Below are 19861 nucleotides of genomic sequence, written 5' to 3'. Positions count from 1 at the left end.
AAGAAAAAAACAAGACAGCAGACATTCAGTACAGCAACTAGAACATTACATAGGCTCTGGGATCCTTATCGTTACCTCCTTTATCAGAGTACATAATGCATGGGCTTCTACTGCAATTATTTTAACAAATTACTAATTACATTTCTGTAGTTATTTTGTGTATGGGTTACACACACAAGCACATGCCACAGTGCATGGATAGTCAGAGGATAACTTGCAGGAGTCAGTAGATTCTGGAGATCGGAACTCGGGTCCTCACACTTGTGTGGCAAGCATTTTCCACACTGAGCCATCTCTCCAACCCTTAATATATGTTTGTTGTTATAAGAAAACAAAGGAGGGGTTAGAGAGATAGCTCAGTGGTCAAGATTATCTGCTGCTCTGCCAGAAACCCCAGATGTCAGGAGTCCAAGGACCATTAGGTTCTTCACCTGTGCTTTTGTTGTTGTTTGTTTTGTTTTTCAAGACAGGGTTTCCTTGTGTAATGGTTCTAGCTGTCCTGGAACTAGCTCTTGTAGACCAGGCTGGCCTCAAACTCAGAGATTCGCCTGCCTCTGCCTCCCAAGTACTGGGATTAAAGGCGTGCGCCACCACCGCCCGGCCTGGCCAATGTCTTAAGAGCAGAAACCATACTGTGCTGAGCCCTAAGCAGTCATAATGTTTCACTTGGCTCTTGTACTTTTGCCGCCACTAAGGGACCATCAAGAAATTACTAGCATCAGAACAGACAAGATAAAGTGGAGATAGACATGAAAGGTGGCCCACAAATTTCTGAACAAAGAACACAGTATTAACTTCCTTATTTTTATGACTGTTAATAACCATCCCTGTGGCTATAGCTAACTATTATGTCATAGTTAACATTGAAGAAAATCACTATATTGTGTAGTGCTATAGTACTTTGCCTAGTACACATGAAGCCCTTGGTTTGATCCACAGCATTGTTTAAAAAATACAAACGTATCAAATGCCTTTCTGAAAAAGATTTTCATTCTGCTTTTCATAATTATATAAACGAAAAATATACAATTTAGTCAAAACTGTAGAGAATGTTTATAGTGAACTCTGTGACCTTGTCTTTTTTAATAATTTATTTTTAAGAGGCTGGAGAAATGGTTCAGTGGTTAAGAGCACTTCCAGAGGCCCTGAATTCAATTCCCAGAACCCAACAGGCAGCTCACACTTGTGTATGTAACTCTAATTTCAAGGAATCCAACACTTTTACACTTACATACAGGCAAACCATGAACACACATGAAATAAAAATAAAAAATAATTTATTTTTAAGATTATTTCATTTCCTACTTCCCTTCCAAATCCTCCCATGTATTCCCTTGCTCTCTTTCAAATTAATGGTCTTTTCTTGTTATGTGTGTGTGTGTGTGTGTCCCTAAATACATGAATACAATCTGCTTAGTCCATGTAATGTAATTTGTATGTATTTGTATGTATGTTTTCAGGGCAAATTTGTGTGCTCTTCCCTAAGTAAGACTATTTCTCCTGCTTTCCGAATTCCTTGGCTGCCTGTAGGTCTTTGTCTGAGGCGGAGGCTTCAGGAGTTAACATGTCTATTGATGTTTTCCTTGTCATTCTCAGGTCTTGTTTAGTCAGTCCTGTTGGTGAGACTTTGTGGGTGTGGCTTGTTAACCTGGTCTTTTGTGTATATATATATATATATATATATATATATATATCACTGAATTCTTTTTTTCCTTTTAATTTTTTAAAATATGTGTCAGAGTGTTTCCTGCATAGATAGACATATGTGCACCATGTGCATGCCCAGTGCCTGAGGAGATCAGAAGAGGACAAGATTTTATCCACTTGTGAGCTGTCATGTGGCTACTAGGAATAGAACATGGGTCCTCTAGGAGAGCAGTCAGCGAAAGTTCTTTAGAGCTGAGCCATATCTCCGGCCCCATCACACACTGATTCTTTAGCTTTGAACATAAAAATGTAATGCATACTTTAGTTTCTTTCTTTCTTACTAAGAGGCTAACTAAGGAAAGAAAGACATCAGAAAGGAGGAATCACTTAGAGGGACTATAACTTCGAGAGGTAAACCTAACAAACGCAGGAAATCCCATACTCCATAGGGTAATAAGCCCGACAGATAAGCTGAGAAAGTGTCATTTAAATAACTGAAAACAGCTTTTATTTTGCTTAAAAACAAAACCAACCTAGGTGCTAGGGATGAGGCTTAGTTGGTAGAGCTCTTGCCTGGGATGCAGAAACCTTGGATTTAATCTCCAGTACAGCATATCCCCAGTATGGCATAAACAGAACTTTCTGATACACAGGGTGATGGAAGCAAGTGGCTCGGTCCTTCAGGGTCATCCTCAGCTATATAGCAGGCTATCCAGGGCTATGTTAAACCTTGTCCCAAAACAAAATACCAACCTTATTAAATGTGCAATCTATATGCTGAGACTATCTGCATGATCATCACCACACCTAGCTTCCGAGTTTTTTGTTTTGTTTTTAAATCTTTGTTTAGCCAGGTATAGTAGCACACACCTATAAATAATCCTAGCACTTGGGAGGTGTAGGCAAGACGAACAGGAGTTCAAAGCTGTCCTCAACAAAAATGCAGTCCATGCTAGTGGGACTCAGCCTAAAAAAATAACCAACGCTGAATTGCTACACATGCCAAGATGTGCATCTTTTAAGCACTGTAACCTCTACATCCCAATCTGGGAAATGGGAAGTATCAAAACCTACTAAAAATTACCCTGATCAAACAGTTCAACTCTTGGTATTAATCCAAAAGAAATATGAACGCCTATATCCACAAAAACTAAGCAGAAAAATCCAATGGTTATCAAATTGTGAATGGACAAGACAAATTCTGAGATACATATACATTGGGGGGGAAAACACAATAATAAATAGGAACGGGGTTTACAGAGATGGCTCAGTCCCTCCACAGGACCCGGATTCAATTCCCAGTACCTACATGGCAGTTCACAATCAATTGCATCTCTAGTTTCAGGGAATCAAGACCCTCCTCTGGCCTCCATGACCACCAGGCACACGTGCAGTGCAGATACTCATGCAGACAACACCCACACATTAAAAAGCAAACCACTGGTATATACATCACCACATTTAACAATGCTCTGCACTGAGTGAGGGCAGCGGCAACCACTCCATGACTGATTCTACAGGCAACACTACGATGGTAATATCCATGAACGATGGATGACTGGGATGGTGGTGGTGACACACACTGTCAACATTCAACCTATATACTCGCCAAGATCTGTACAGGTTACTACATAACAAATCTCATCTTAATAAAAATTTCAATTAAAAAAATTCCAAACTATCAACCACCTCACAAACCAAAAGATGCTATCACAATGAGTAACTACCACCCTCAGTTTTCAATGACATTCGATAGGGAAGTTCTATGTCGGAATCATTAACAGAGCCAACTCAAATCTAAGAGCCAGTTTGCTTGATACAAAATCCCAATTCTGGGCTAAGGTTTACCTCACTAACATGTGCAAGACCTGGGGTTAAGAGAAGGGGTTGTGAGACAAGAAGAGAAGCAGGAGAAACAGAGGAAGATGGGGCTCAGTAGATGGTACTTGCCTGGAATGTGAGAAGCTCGTTATTGGTCTAGCATATGCACATACAGTAAAAATCATCTCATCAACCACTTGCCGAGCACCTGTAGCCAGGCGCTGTTACCTGTGTAAAACCGGTAGCACTGTTGTATGTCAATAACAACTCAGACATGTTTTTAATGACTGTATTTATTATAGTGGGGAAAGCATCCAGAGCTATATCCAAAGAAGTTTTAAAAAATCAGCAGATTGTAGCACAACATTCAGCAAGTGAAGGCAGGAGGAATTTAAGGACAACCTGAGCTACACGAGGCCCTCTCCCTTCACACCTCTCCAAAGTAAAAAGTCTACACAATTCATACACAAGATATAAGAGAAACTGAACAACAACAAAAAAAAAAAAAAATGAAAAGGAGCCAGGTAGTAGCTCATGCCTGTAATCCCAGCACTTGGGAGGCAGAGACAGGCAGATCTCTATGTTCATGACCAGCCTGATTTACAGAGCTGAGTTCCAGGACAGCCAGTGCTACAGAGTGAAATGCTATCTCACACAAAACAGGAGGGAAAGTGAAAGAAAGGGGGGAGGGGGGAGCTAGCATAGTCACGGCTTTGAGTTCCTCCCCCATCACGGTTTAAACTATGTACAAGGATTAGGGGAAAAAGACCCTACTGAATTATGATTGTATGGGCACATACCTACAAAAGCCCTCACCCCCCCCCCCCCCCCGTGAAAATTTGGCCCACTCTAAAGGCACTTTCACTTGGTTCATAGAGGGCTTTTTGGAACCTAAGCCCATATTACTTTTTTATTTTTTACCTGTACCAAGTAAACTAAAAAGTTATTTAAAAAAAAAAAAGGCTGGAGAGATGGCTCAGAGGTTAAGAGCACTGGCTGCTCTTGCAGAGGTCCTGAGTTCAGTTCCCAACAACCACATGGTGGCTCACAACAGTGGGATCCAATGTCCTCTTCTGTCATAAAGACGTGCACGCCGATCTCGCACTCATATACATAAAACAAATCAATTTTTTTAAGCTATAAGGGGTAAACTGAGTGCAGTGACTTACACTCCTAATCCCAGTCCAGTATTCAAGAGACTGGGGCTGGAGGACTGCCATGATTTCCAAGCAAGTCTGGACTACAGTGTGAAACCCTGTCTCCAAAATCCAACACGTTAGGGCTGGAGAGATGTCTCCACCATTAAGAAAAGCACTGGCTGTTCTTCCAGAGATCCAGGTCAGTTTCCAAAATCCACATTGTGGCTCACAACCACCTGTAACTCCAGTTCGGAGGATACCATACCCTCCTCTAGTCTCCACTGGCACCAAACATCTAAGGGAATGCAAACAAACATACACGCAGACAAAATACTAGCTTCTTAGCTTTCACTGCTGTGTATGATAAAATACTTTGACCAAAAGCAACTAGGAAAGGGTTGACTTCAGCTTACAGTGGTAGTCCATCATCAAAGAATTTGGGGAGGAAGCTGGAACTGAAGCAGAACCACAGAAGAACTCTGCTTGCTCCCCACGCTGTTTTACACAATCAAGGACCACTGGTCCAGGGCTGAGTTTAAGGCGGCGAATTAGCTCTATTTTATTTCAAGGTCATGTTGGGGTAAGCATCTCACAACTTGTTGGTAACTTCAGTCCCAAGCAATCCAACGCCCTCTTCTGGTGGGCACATAAAAACATTGCCCCACAGACTTGCCTACAGGAATGTGGCCAGCATTTTCTCAGCTGAGTTCCATCTTCCCAGATACAAAAAGCCAACCAGAATACCCATTTACATAAAATAACAGAGTTTCTAAAAGTTTAAAAAATGGACTGGAGAGAGAGCTCAGCGATCTCATTGGCTGCTCTTTAAGAGAACACAGGTTCAATTCTCAGCATCCCCGTGGCAGCTCACAACTTAATTCCAGCCCAAGAGGATCCAGTGTCCTTTTCTGGTCGTCCATGGACACGCAGGCTCATAAATGCAGGCAGAACTCTCAAACATCTTTTTGAACAAAATTGAAAAGTCTGTACATGTAGGAGGCTGGTCTTCGGCTGATGCTCTTGTTCCTACCATGAAGGGACTGGGATACCATCTGTGACAGTTAATTCTAACTGCCCGGCCTAAAAATTAGTTTGTTTTTTAAATTTTTAAATTCTGTATAAGGCTGTATGTATTGCCTGCATGTAATATGTATACCCAGTGTGCATGCAGTGTCCACAGGGAACAGGAGAGAGCATTCATCACCTGGGGCTGTAGTTAGTCAAGTTGTCAGCTGCTCCCCCCTCAACGTGACCCTGAAATACATCACAATGATCAGAAAGTTGAAAAAAAAATGCTCATACTGTTTAGATAAGTTGAAAACTGGCATTAACTTTCTGGTGTGGCTTACTTTCATGGAAACACCCTTCTCGATGGCACCAGGTATTTCTCAAAGCTTGGGAAGTAGCCCTGTGTTCTTCTAATACCTCTGCGGATTCGTGCGCCATAAAGACGCACTCTTTCCCTGAGTTTTAAGGTTCCAAATTGAAAACAAATGTACCGTATACATATACCTAAGTATATGATGAGATTAACTCTTCAGAGCACGACAGGTGCTTCCTCACGACGTTTCTTCATTTGTTCAAGGCAGGTTGTGAATGGTTATTAAGTATTAAACAACCATTCACAAAGTTGCGACACTCAAGCTCCATCTTTGGAACAGTACTGAAATTATGCTTGATCCCCACTCCAAAGTTTGGAATTTCATACACCCCCTAAGGGAAATGCAACCAGTGTCCTATAGCTAGGCCACAACAACGCAGAGGGTGATGTACACCGAGCTAAAGTAAATGGTATTTCAATAGTGCAGTTTCCCGCTGACAAAACTGGCTTTGTGAACGTCATAAATATCTCCAGGCCAAAGACGACTTTAAGTAGGAAGGGAAAGGGGGCCAATAACGAGGTTGGGCGAAAAAGGGTCTAATAAGGCTGGGAGTTGGAGGCAACAAGAAATGCATCAACGTCCCAACGCTCCCGCGTTTTGGCTCACGCAGTTAGTCAACTTTTCCAGCACCAGGGAGACCTCGCCCGGCAGGAAGAGACCCCAGAAGCGGGAAAACGGGCCCCCTAAAACTAGCACGTAGATCACGAGGCAGGGTGCGCAGGAACGGCCACACGGCATCTCCCTCCGGGATGGCGGGAGAACCGGACGGCGGCAGAGCACACCTGGGACCAGGAACAGAGGCTGCATTCGGCGGGGCTCGCTAGGGCCCCACGGCAGCGGGAAACACAGAGGCCCTCACCCTAGCGGGTTAGAAGACCACAGGCCAGCCCAGTGCGACAGCCGCACGCGAGGCCCCGATCCTGCCCTGCGGCTGAAGGGCCTTGGCGTCCTCAAGAAGCGGAGCCCAAGGCCAGGTCGCCACTAAGCTGGAACTCGACGCCCACCGCCGCGGGGGCCGCTTCCGCCGCTGGGATCTCTACACTGGCAAAGTCAACGAGGCGCCTCCTATATCGGGAAGCCGCGCAGGCCGGGCTGCGACACGGCGAGTGCCGCTGCCCCGGGCCGAGAAACGCGGACAGTCCCCCAGGTCTCGCTCACGCTGCCGGAGGGCGGCAGGGACCCCAAGCACTGACCTTGGAATCTCCGTTGCACAGCGCCATCGGGGCAGTTGTGGAGGGAGGGCGCAGGAAAAATCCGCGCCGCGGACGGAGACCGCTGGAAAGGCCTGGGCGCGAGCAGCACAGCCACGGGACCAGCTAACCGCGGTAAGCGTGCAGCACGGCAGCAGCCCGGAACGCGACGCGGTTCCGCAGTTCAGTCAGTAGCGGGCTCTGCTCCCGCCTCCAGCTTCCGTCGGGCCGCCGCCAACCGGCCCGCCCTCGGAGGCGGGGTCACGCAAGCCCCGTCTTAGCCGTCGCCTAGGGAACGAAGCCGCCAGCCTACCAGAATGGAAAGGAGTCGCCGCGCGAAGGCGGTCTGGGTCGCCCTACTGCTAGGAGTCCACGGCGTTGAGTGGCTGGGCTTTGTCACCAAGGCCGCAACAAGAAAAACCCCAGTCGGGAGGCACCTTGCGCTGGAGGGGCAGCTGAAGTCGGTGGCACAGGGTAACAGGCCTCCGCGGGTCTCTTGGGTAGCCGGGACCCAATTGCAGGACATAGGAGAGGCAAAGGGTTAGGTTCATCAGAAGGTCTGCAGCGCCTGCAGAATTTTCAGAAAGAAAGGAGTTTGAGAGCAGCACAGATTGGCAGCAGCTGGCCCCGGAGTGCAGCATAGCAAACGGTGCTTTCATTAGGATTGTTTTCAGGGAAGGAACTGTAGTTCCCCCAGCTAGCCCTTTGGCACCCATCAGGGCTAGTATTACTTTGAAGTGGTTATCTGAAAGCTTCAATCAGGGTTGAGGGAAAACACTAACAGAACCTGTAGCAAATTGTCCAGGCTCACTCCTGAATATCAACACCAGGAAAGCTGAGTGAGAAGAGAATCGAGTTTGTGCCCTCCCCGCACCCCCACCTTGTCTAAAAAAAAACCCTTGGAATGATCACTTCTAGTAAATGTAAATCCTTTCAACAACTATCCTTTTTTTTTTTTTTTTTTTGGTTTTTCGAGACAGGGTTTCTCTAACTTTAGAGCCTGCCCTGGAACTAGCTCTTGAATACCAGGCTGGTCTCGAACTCACAGAGATCTGCCTGCCTCTGCCTCCCGAGTGCTGGAATTAAAGGCGTGAGCCACCACTGCCCTGCTCACTATCCATTTATTATAGAACACTAACAGTGCCCATGCTCTGCTGTCTGGGAAGTGACACCTAACAGATTGGGACCACCAGAACTTACTATAACTGTGTCCTGAGAATAGTGAAGAAGGAGTGTTCTTGTCACATCTTTGCTTGTTTGTTTTGTTTTTCGAGACAGGGTTTCTCTGTGTAACAGCCCTGGCTGTCCTGGAACTAGCTCCTGTAGACCAGGCTGGCCTTGAACGCACAGAGATTGGCCTGGCTCTGCCTCCTGAGTGCTGGGATTAGAGGCATACACCACCACTGCCAGACATTTTGTCACATATTTTACAAACCAGAAAACTAAGACACAGTAAAATAATTTGCCACTCAAGTAGCCCTGTTTCACTTATCTTTTTGTTTAGTTTTGTTTTTGTTTGGAAAAATGAACAGTTGAATTTTCCAATGCCATGATACTGGATTTTCTTGGTTGGTCTGTATGAACAATCCAGAGTGCAGTTAACGATAGAAGAGTTTCAACTTGTATAAATATCCACCCACCACCACCACAATCCCCAGGCAGCACAGCGGAACAATGTGATAGCTGGCGTTAGGGACTGGCTACATACCATCTCAACCTCAAGTCTCTGGAAGCTGCAAGACACATTTCAATAATGGATTCATGCTGTCGCCAGGGAGAGCCTCAGCTTGTTGTTGTGTTTTTATTTTTCTTTTTGTTTTATTATGTTTTTGAGACAGGGTTTCTCTGTGTAACTTTGGAGCCTGTTCTGGAACTCATTCTGTAGACCAAGCTGGCCTATCCCTGGCAGTCCTGGAACTCACTGACTCAATTTTTAACAATAAACTGTAGATTTCTCATTAGAGCCTACCTTGTTGAAGAAATTATTTTCAGCTGGGCGGTGGTGGCGCACGCCTTTAATCCCAGCACTCGGGAGGCAGAGGCAGGTGAATCTCTGTGAGTTCGAGGCCAGCCTGGTCTACAAGAGCTAGTGCCAGGACAGGCTCCAAAGCTACAGAGAAACCCTGTCTCAAAAAAAAAAAAATTATTTTCTATTTACTAGCTTGCTTGGTTGTTGTTTTTCAAGAATGGATGGAAGCTGGCCACTACTTTTGATCCTAGCATTCAGGAGGCTGAGTTAGACACACAAAGTTCTAGGCCACCCTGGTCTACAAAGTGAGTTCCAAGACAGCCAGGGCTTTATAGGGAAACCCTGTCTTGGGGAGAGAAAGAAAGAAAAGGGTGGATGATGTTTGGCTGGGGAGATGACCCAGCAGGTAAGAACTACCCAAACCTAAGATCCCAAGTTCAAGTCCTAGCATCTACATAAAAATCCAGGTGTGGCCACATACACCTAGAAACCCAGAAATTCAGAGGACAGAGATAAGAGAATCACTTGGGCTTGTTGGCCACCAGCCTAGCCCCAGGCTCAGTGAGAAAGCCTGTCTCAAGAGGATAAGGTGGATATTGATAGAAAAGAACACCCAACATCCTCCCATGGCCTTTGTGCCCATAAAGACTTGTGCACATATACCACCACACACACACACACACAATGAAACAAGAACTTTAGAAAACAAGAAGAAAAAAAGAATGGATGATGGAAAAAAAGAAGAAGTCATATGCTGCTATGATGACCTAGCACTTACTGAGGCATCCCTGGGAGCTGGAGGTCAGCCTAGGCTACACAGTGAGTTCCACGATAGCCTGGGCTACAAAAAGTAAGGAAAGGAAATAAAAGAAAAGCTTCAGAGGCTCTTGACATCTCTTCTGAGCTCTAGATTCCTCTTATGGGCGACAGTTAAGCTTGGCTGTCAATTTAACTGCATCTGGAATCAACTAATAGATAAGTCACTGGGCACAAATGTAATAGAGTTTCTTGATCGGGTTACATGAAAGGGGAAGACACACTTAACATGTTAGCATCATGTTCTCATGATAACCAGAAACAAAGGAGGTCCAAGAAGAAAAGTTGCTTTTTTCATTATTTGACTTCTCATTGCAATCCTATCTTGCTGTGAGATCACTTACTTTGTTGCTGCTGCTACCATTCTTCTTTACTGATGAACCCAGTTTTTTCAGCCTTCTAATGTGGACTGAAGGTCAGTGGCTCTCCAGGAACCCTCTCCGTCCTCAGTGTCAGACTAGGAGTATTGAGGTATCTCAACAGCTACTAGGTTCTCTGGCTCTCCAGGATGTAGACAGCCACTGCTCAACACCCAGGCTATATCAGGTAAGCCAGGCTGATAATTCCCTTGACTGCATATTCATTCTCAGTGCTGGTCTACTAGAGAGCCCTAATACACCATGTGGTACTGGGGATTGGATGTAGGGCCTCACACACACTAGGCCAGCTCTGGCACTGACCTATTTACCCAGCACTCTTTTATTTTTTATTTTCACTTGGGTCTCACGAAGTTGCCCAGACTGGCACTGAACTTATTTTGTGCCTGGTGACCCTTCTGCCTCAGCTTTCTAAATAGCTTCAGTTTCAGTCTTCACCAGCTGCCGTGAATCCCAAACTGCTAACTTGTTAGGTCCGCAGAGGTCTAGCTAGTAATACCTATCCGCATCACCTGCACGCCACTACTTCCTTCACGCTCCTCTCCAAACGTGTAAACAGCCTCATCCCTTACATAAGGTATGTTCTTTCTTGACTTGGGCCTTTTGCACAAGAATATCTTTCTCTCTATGTTGATCTGGCTGGCCTGGAACATTATATGTAGAGCAAGGTGGGCAGCCTGGAGTACATTATGAGAAAGTGTCACAAACAACAGAGAAGAGAGGAGAACTGCGGCCAGAGATAGGTGGCACAGACAGACTTTATAATGGGCTGTCGAGTAATAAAAGCTGGAAATATTAGAGAAACATTTTTCAGCCATAATAATAATGATGAATTCAGACATGAAATATCAATGGATGCTAAAATTAGTGAGTAAAAGATCAGAAGCAGGTCTTAATCATACTGTCTGGAGTATCTTCCCACATAATAATCATTAATTATACAAGGTAAAATAACAAAATTGTCTTTTTGTTTGTTTCTGAGATAGGGTCTGACTGTTAACCTTGCAAGCCATGAACTAGACATGATCCAACTACATCAATCTCCCAAGTGTGTATGCTACCACATCTGACAAAAATTAGCAACTTTATAGATGCCTCAAGATACCTCCCTATTTGAGTGATCAACAGGAATATCACCAATAACAATAAATCACTTGATGGTCTAAGAGATAAGCTTAGTGTTACATTAGCGATGCTCTACCTAAAATGCATGAAAGAAATGGAAATCAAATGCAGGCACATTCCACAAAATAACTGTCCTGGTTCCAGTTATTTATTTCCTTATGAAAATAATACCCCTAAATGTGGTCACTAAAGGGAAACTTTTTTTCTGCAATTAGGGCAGAATTTATCCATGTCAAACAGCTTTTCTCTGCTTTATTGTCTCAGTTGGAGCCATCTAAAGGCTGGCTCCACTAGGTCTGAGATAGAGTGGCCCAAAGCTAGGGCCACTATTCTAAGGCTTTCTCACTCACCCCTTTGACACCTGCTCTGGGAACAGAACCTCTTAGGGCTGGAACACTTCCATCTTCAGGGCATCTCCACCTCTCTGTGGCCTCTCTCTCAAGCTGCTTACAGATAGTCGGATATCTTCTTCATCAAGTCAGAATTCCCAGGGAGAGGATCCCTGGTGGAAGCTGTACAGCCTTTTCTGATTCTCTTCTCTGTTGGCATAGCAAGGATGAAATGTAGGTTTGTAAGCAAACCCTACACTGAGACACATGCCCAACCCTATATGGCCTCTTCTAATCTAGCCATGGCTTACACACAGAATTGTTTCTCTGCCATTTATTTATTGGCTGAATCAGAATCCTAAGCCAGATTAGTTTCTCATGGCTTTAAAAACTATATGGTTTACAAAACCATGTAAGACCTCAGAGAGCCAAAACAATCCTGAGCAAAAAATATCAATGCTGGAGGGATTGCCATCCCAGACCTCAAGAAATATTATAGAGTCATGTAATAAAAAACAATATGGTACTGATGCCAACACAGACATGTAAACAATGGAACAAAAGCAAAGATCCAAACATGAGTACACATAACTACAACCATCTGATATTTAATAAAGATGCTAAAAACATACTAGAGAAAAGACAGCACCAGACAAATGGTGCTGGGAAAACCAGATGTTCATATGTAAGAAAAATGAAATTAGACCCCACTCTATCACCTGGCACAAAAACTAATTCCAAATGCGTGAAAGACCTAAGCTTGGAGCCTGAAGCACTAAAACTGCTGGAGGAAAATGCAGGCTGCCAGTACCACACGTGATACAGGGAGGGAGGAACTTCCTGCCAAGAGTTAAAGCCAACAACTGACAAGTGGGACTTCTTGAAAAGAAAATGCCTCTGTACAGCTAAAGAAACAACCAGCTGGGTGAGGAGAAAGCCCACAGGATGAGAGGACTTCTGTCAGCTATCTGACAGGCTTAAACCCCACAACTCCCAGAGCTGCCTTGAAAGGAGCATTATGATCCTGCTTCCCCTAAGGACTGCTATTGGGCTAGCTGCTGTTCCAAATGGAAATGCCATTCTTCCAAGCCTCCTTCCTCTTCACCTGAGATACCCTCAGTAACTGATACTGCCGTGCTAAACTAAGTTTTAAAATTCCAAACAATACAGTAAGATATAGTTCATATGATAGTGAACTGCTGAGAAATCCACCAACATAGAATTACAGGAAGGTGCCACTAGATGGTAGAATTCATTTCTGAAATGGAGCCCAGGAAAAAAAAAAAAAAAACAGAGGCCACAGCCTAGCAGGAAATCACTCTGTGCTTTTGAAAAATAGTCTGCAAACTACAGCTGCAACTTCTTGCTATTTAGAATTTGAACGACGTTGGCTTCTATGTTTTCTCTAAGCCAAGTGCCCTGGCCTTTCAGAAACCATAGGAAGCCACATCTATCCTTGTGGTAAAATTCTTCAATAAACTAAACAAAAGCTTATTGGGATTTCCAGTAGTTAATAAGGGGGGGGGGGAAACAAACATATTGTTTTAACATTTCCCCCTAGATTCAAGAAAGATTAGCAACTTTCTAAACTGAAACATAATCAGCCTGACTACAAGAAAAATAACAAAAGAAGTCAAACAGTGTGCTGTTTAAAAAAGTTGAGAATAACCCAGCTGCCTTTGGTTATTTATGGGCTGGAGAAGAGAGTCTGTATCATATCAAACATGTCAGTGATCAAGAAAAAAAAGTAGAGTAATCAATATTTTGGTAAAAATCATTAAATTGGCTGGGTGGTGGTAGCACGTGCCTTTAATCCCAGCACTTGGGAGGCAGAGGCAGGCAGATCTTTGTAGTTCAAGACCAGCCTGGTGTCTACAAGACCTAGTTCCAGGACAGGCACCAAAACTACAGAAAAACCCTGTCTCAAAAAAACCAAAAAAAAAGTTATTAAATTGACCAAACTGACCTTTGAGGTTTATTCTGGTTAGGTAAATGATGACTAGAAAATTAAATACAGGAAAACGCCCAGTGTCTGAGCATGGTGACTGGGAGACTGAGGCCAGGTTGCCATGAGTTCCAGATCAGCCTGGGCTACATAACAAGGTCGAAACCAACCTGGGCAACATGAGACCCTGCCTCAAAATAAACAACAATAGTTTAAAAAAGAAGTTTGTCAGCTGATGACTGAGCCAACCAAACAAGAAATCAGCAGTGAGCTGGGTGATGGTGGATCTCTGTGAGTTCAAGGCCAGCCTGGTCTACAGAGCAAATTCCAGGACAGGCTCCAAAGCTACAGAGAAATCCTGTCTTGAAAAGCAAAATCAAAGAGGGGGGTGTTGTTTTGGTTCACAGCTCAAGGGAGAATGTAACAGGGAAGTCCTGGGGGCAGAAGCTTAAGACAGGTCTGTAGTCTCAGAGCTCACTATGTAGCTCAGGCTAGCCTGCAACTTGTGAACCTCTTGCCTTAGCCTCTTCAGTGTTGTGATTATAACATAGGTGTGACCACATCTGGCTGAAGGCTTTTCTAGTTAGAAGGTTGTTTTAGTTTTTGTTTGCTTTGTATTATCACCACCCATTAAAAAACAAAATCATACACAAAATATTATGCATACAAACACAGACCTGGATAAATAAAAAAACTCTTCCCTAAAATTTTGCACTAGTAATTTTCTCCTGTTGTATTTTTTAGTTGATTACAGAAATTTAGCATTGAATAGTGATAATTTAGCTGAAGTAGAACAAGGCAGGACAGACCAATCATCAGCACTGCTCACACAGTTCATTTCCAAGCAAGGAACAGATTGGCCTAGAGAAATAACAAAAACACAACAGATTGTTACCTGTTACAACCTGACCAGAAAAGCGTACACCTGTCAACTGTAATATGTGTCTTTAGGAAACAAAAAGCTGGGTGCTGGGCAGGCTTCTGTGGAATCTCGATTGCTTGCTCACTTCACTTTGTGGTCTTAAAGTATAAAATGAGGATGCAAACTGGACCCCATACCAAGGGCTTTCAGGGACTGTCCTGGCTTTGATGGCGTCTTTATTCCACTCTCACTGGGGTCAGAGTGCTCATTCAAGAGAGAGTCCCACAACATAGCCACTAAAGAGAAATCAGTACTATAGCTGGAGTAATAGTTAGAACAAAATATTTAAAATACTGACAAAAGCCAGGCATAATGGCACATGCCTGTACTCCTAGCACTTTGAAGTTCAAGGCCATCCTTGACTACATAGTAAGTATGAGGGCTATATGAAGCTCTTCCTAAAAATAAAAGAATAGGGTCTTGTCTAAATAACCACAACAAATTCAATAAATAAATAAGTTGACCAGCTGCTTACTGAATAGATCTGCTGCCTGCGCCATAAAAGGAAATTCATGCCTACTGCTGCAAGACTTGTCAAAAGCCCACCACTGGCGAGATCAGAGGTCCTGGAAGGGGAAATTTAGGATTGCTGTTTTCTTACATGGACATATCAAACTGCTCTCTGAATATTTATGATTATACCCATAGGTTAGTGCTGCTTTCAGCCTTTGTCACAGAACCTACTTTCTACAGTGGACAGTAGTCCATACAAAACCTCAACTACCAAAAAAAAAAAAAACCTCAACTGATCAAAGTGCTGAAAATAAGTGACAGTTGAGTGCTCAGCCCTAAATGAGATGTTTATATTAACCATTCCCTGCTACCCCACCAAGACTCAGGGGTCCCTGTGAGAGCTGGCAGATGATGTAGAAATGTTGTCTTCTGAACATGACATGGCCATTGCACTCACGAGCTCACAGTAGCTATTATTACCTGAACATGATCAATCCACTCAACATTACAGTATGGCTGGGAGGGGGACTCAGAAGGTTCCACCCCTAACTTAGGAGCTGTTGACAACTGTCGGCTGCTGGGAGAAGAGTTATTTTTCTTCCAGAGTACCGTTGCTGGCAGATTGCCCATGCTCCAGTGGTTAGACCCAAAGATATGAAACACTCGTGGCACTTGGTGAGCTCTAAAAAAAAAAAAAAAAGATATAAATGTGGGAGGGGTTAAAGTGGGGAAAATGGGAGGATTGTATATGATCAAGACACATGTATACATGTAAAGTATTACTAAAGAATAAAAATAATAGCGTAAATTAATTTGATTTTTTTGACCCTACCATTTGGGATGTCACTATGGACTACACAGTAAGACCCTGTCTGAAAACAAAAACTCCAATGATGTGGCATCCATAAAATGAATGACAATTACTCATTAAAAAAGAACAAATATCTATGGACAATATTGATTTATAAACATCCTATTTGGATTTCAAGGATATGGGGGGGGAACCTGATCCCAAATATCACATACTATATGATTCTACTCTACAGTTCTTCAAATGACATAAATATAGAGAGGTAAAATTAGGAACTGCAGGGAATGAGGAAGAGAGAGGGTCAGTGCAACTGTAAGGTATATCAGACAGGAACAGCACTTAAAATAACACATACACACTAGTACATAGAAAAAATGAAATCTAAATAAGACTAGCTGTTATAACTTCATAAGCATCTATTTCCTATATTTGTAGTATTAAAGTTAATGTATTATCTATACAACTTAATGAAATTGCTTGCCTACTTGGTGAGTAGCAGGCCAATATGACTGTCTCAAAATGGGGGTGGGGTTAAGGAGTGGACAGCACCTGAGGAACAACGCCCGAGGTTGTCTTCTAACCTTTATATGAACATGCACTCATGTGCCCATTCACATTTAAGTGTACCCCCAACACAGGACACACACGTAAAAGGTCTGAGGTTAGCTCAATGGTAGAACTCTTGCCTCGTCTGTGTGGGGCTCAAGGTTCAATCTCAAAGTAATAAGGGGGGGGGAACAAATAGATATGCAAAATCTTTATTTTCTCTTCAAACAAAGAAACCAAAAACCTGACTGCGTAGCTCTTGTCTTAGTCAATGTTCTACTGCTGTGAAGAGACGCTGTGTGTTTAGATTCAGGCATTATGCTGACCCCTGTCATCTGGCAGGATGAACCCAGGCAGTGCCCTAGCCAGTCCAGGGTCCTATGGCTACTACGTTACTATGCAGTTGCAAAAAACCTTTTAAGAGACAAGCGGTGGTAGTGCACGCCTTTAATCCCAGCACCTGGGAGGCTGAGGCAGGCAGATCTCAGTGAGTTTGAGGCCAGCCTGGTCTACAAGAACTAGTTCCAGGACAGGCTCCAAAGCTACAGAGAAACCCTGTCTCAATAAACCTAAAAAATAAAATAAAATAAAAAGAGACAAGTCTTGCCTACTCCTTCTCTCTTCCCGTCTTTGCCTCTCCCTGCATCTCTCTCAACCTCCCCCCACTCTATCCCTCTGTGTGTGTGTCTTCTCTCTGTTGCTCTTTTCCTCTTCCCTCCTCTTTATCCTTCTCTCGATAAACCCTTCACTTAAGCTCTGACTGCATGGTGTATTTGTCTCCTGCCCACGGCCCTTACCTGCCAAGGTCCTAACTCGTGTGCTGCTGTAATTGTAACACCATGACCACAGCAACTCTTATAAAGGAAAGCATTTAATTAGGGTTTGCTTACAGTTTCAGATCGTTAGTCCATTATCAGCATGGCAGGTAGCATGGTGGCACATGGGAAGACGGCACATGGGTGATGGAAAAGGAGCTAAGAGCTCTACATCCAGATCCCTAGACGGCAGGAAGAGAGAGCGGCACTAGGCCTGACTTGGGCTTCTGAAGCCTCAGAGTCCACCCCCAGTGACACACATCCTCCAACAAGGCAACACCTACTCCAACAGGGCACACTCCCTAATCCTAAGCAGTACCGCTTATTGATGTCTAAGTATTCAAATATATGAGCCTATGGGGGCCGTTCTTATTCAAACCATCACAGTCTTGTATGCTACTACTTCAAACCCCTGCAACAGAAAAATGGATGTGATGAACCTTATCCTGTATTCCTTAAAATTGAGACTTTGACAGGAATGATAGCCCATGCCTGTAACGCTAGCATTTGGGAAGTGGAAGCGGGAGCATCAGGAGTTCAAAACCATCCTAACAGGCTCATATCGAGCTCAATGCTGGCACGTGCTACACAGGCTCCCTTCTCAAAAAAAAAAAAAAAAAAAAAAAAAAAAAAAAAAAANNNAAAAAAAAAAAAAAAAAAAAAAAAAAAAAAAAAAAAAGCAAAAACAAAAAAGAGGTCCAGGCAGGGTGGTCCATGCCTTAATCCCAGCACTCAGGTCAGAGGCAGGTGGATCTCTGTGAGTTCAAGTCCAGCCTGGCCTACGAGGCAAGTTTCATGCCAGTTAGGACCACACAGTAAGACCCTGTTGCAAAAATAAATAAGAAAAAATAGACTTTTGGTCTCACTTAGGTAATGACACTGTAAATTGTTTTCCAATTTTTTGATTTTTTTTTTTGAGATGGGGTTTCTCTGTGTAGCCCTGGTTGTCCTGGAACTCGCGTTGGACACAAGGCTGGCCTTAAACTCATAGATCCATTTTGCCTCTTCCTCCTGAGTGCTGGGATTAAAGGTATGTGCCAAAGCCACCCAGCTTCTCCTACTCTTCCAATTTTTGAGACAGGGTCTTGCTATGTAGCAATGCATGACCAGGAACTTCATTTATAAGCTAATCTAGATTACAAACATGCCACCACATCCAGCTCTATTCTTCTCTCTAATAAAGATCAGAGGACTTCATGGTTGCCATTTTCTGCTATTTAAATATATTAAACTAGGTGTGGTGGCTCATTCATACAAACCCAGGACTTGGGAAATTAAGGCAGGAGGATGGCCATACATTTGGGAGTAGCCTGGGTGATATAGGCTAGTCTGAGCTACAGTGTGACTCAGGACCCAGCCTCTAAACAACAGAAAATAATAATAGTAACAATAATAGTTTCAAATTTCTGTGCATGTGCAAGGGCTGGAGAGATGACTCAGTAGTTGAGGGCTTATTGCTTCTTTACCAACATAACTTCAGCCTCAAAGCACTTAACTTCTTAACTTCTCTGTCTCTCTGTCTGTCTCTCTCTCTCACACACACACACAGACGCACACAGAGGCAGGGGCACACGGGGAAAGGGGAGGAGAGTTATGGCAAAAAGGGAGGAGGGAGGGAAGGAGGGAGACAAGGAGAATGAGAAGAGTATGATTGCTAAGTCGTTAATAAGCTGTGGAAAGAAGAGAATGCAAAACCAGCAAAAGCGCAACCAAACTGAAAGCATTTTAAAATGAAGAAAGCATTGCCATTATGTTTGCGTTTGAAAACTGGCCAATTATGAATTCAATAAAAATTTTTAGAAAAGCTCTTTCTTCGGCATTACAGAAATACTAAATCTATTATCTCAACCTTTGAAGCTCCAACAATTCTTAAAAAGAAAGGAAGAAAGAAAGAAAGAAAAGAAAGAAAAAGAAAAAAAGGGAAGTCACTTAAAATGCATAACTGTGGATGCCAAGGATGGTGGCTTCAAGAGGTTTCCATGGCATAAAAATATGATGCAGCAGATTGAAATTCATCTCATTCACCCTGTGTACCTAGCGGTCCCCTACACTCATTCCATCACATCGGGGCAATCGGGCCGCCTCATTCGTTCTGTGGATAAGATAACCGTGTTTCCATTTAGCCGGGCACGAAGCCGCCTGCATCCTGATATCAAAGAGTCCTAACCTTTCTGGCGGGCCCACAGGGCAGAGGAGTTACGGGAACCTCCAGCGGGAAGTTTTGTACTGAATTAAATAAACACAAAGACAAAGTCTCCTAAACACTGCAGCCTCTGACCCTGCACAATATTAACAGGGAATGGGCCAGTCCCGGAAAAAAAAAAAAAAAAAAAACCTTGCTCACGTGGCGACGAGAGCCCAATAGCTTAGGCCCACGAGTTCCACGCGAGCGCATGCGCAACCGGAATCCCGGCATTTGCGTCGCTTCGTCCTAGACGCACGGTACGCAGGCGTTATTCCTCCCTTGGCGTCAGAATCGAAGGAATTAATGGTTCCTAGCCACCACCGGAGCTGGCCCTGATTGGTTGGCTTGGAAAGGGGGCGGGCGGGGGACTTATTTGGGAAAGGAACCAC

General features: G+C 43.8%; 1 protein-coding gene across 3 annotated transcripts in view; it reads right to left on the bottom strand.

Moving 5' to 3' along the window:
- The window catches only part of Gmps (guanine monophosphate synthase), a 50219-nt gene extending 30639 nt beyond the window's left edge, over nucleotides 1–19580 (bottom strand). Inside the window, exons 1-3 of one of the 3 annotated variants that reach the window (XM_050147525.1) lie at nucleotides 19455–19549; nucleotides 17363–17469; nucleotides 15596–15797 (exon numbers count right to left, since the gene is read on the bottom strand). In XM_050147525.1, the coding sequence (XP_050003482.1) occupies nucleotides 15596–15745 (150 nt within the window). In that variant the 5' untranslated portion in view covers nucleotides 15746–15797; nucleotides 17363–17469; nucleotides 19455–19549. Of the gene's footprint in view, nucleotides 1–7182; nucleotides 7406–15595; nucleotides 15798–17362; nucleotides 17470–19454 lie in introns of those variants that run through there. The other 2 variants (XM_050147526.1, XM_050147527.1) reach the window with 2 other exon arrangements.
- Nucleotides 19581–19861: the final 281 nt, after the last annotated feature.

The sequence above is a fragment of the Alexandromys fortis genome, unplaced genomic scaffold (genome assembly GCF_014885135.2).
Source record: "Alexandromys fortis isolate MF-2015 unplaced genomic scaffold, M_Fortis_MF-2015_v1.1 scaffold_53, whole genome shotgun sequence".
Lineage (NCBI taxonomy): Eukaryota > Metazoa > Chordata > Mammalia > Rodentia > Cricetidae > Alexandromys > Alexandromys fortis.
Note: the sequence above shows the minus strand (reverse complement) of the source record. Positions and strands in the feature narration are given on the sequence as shown.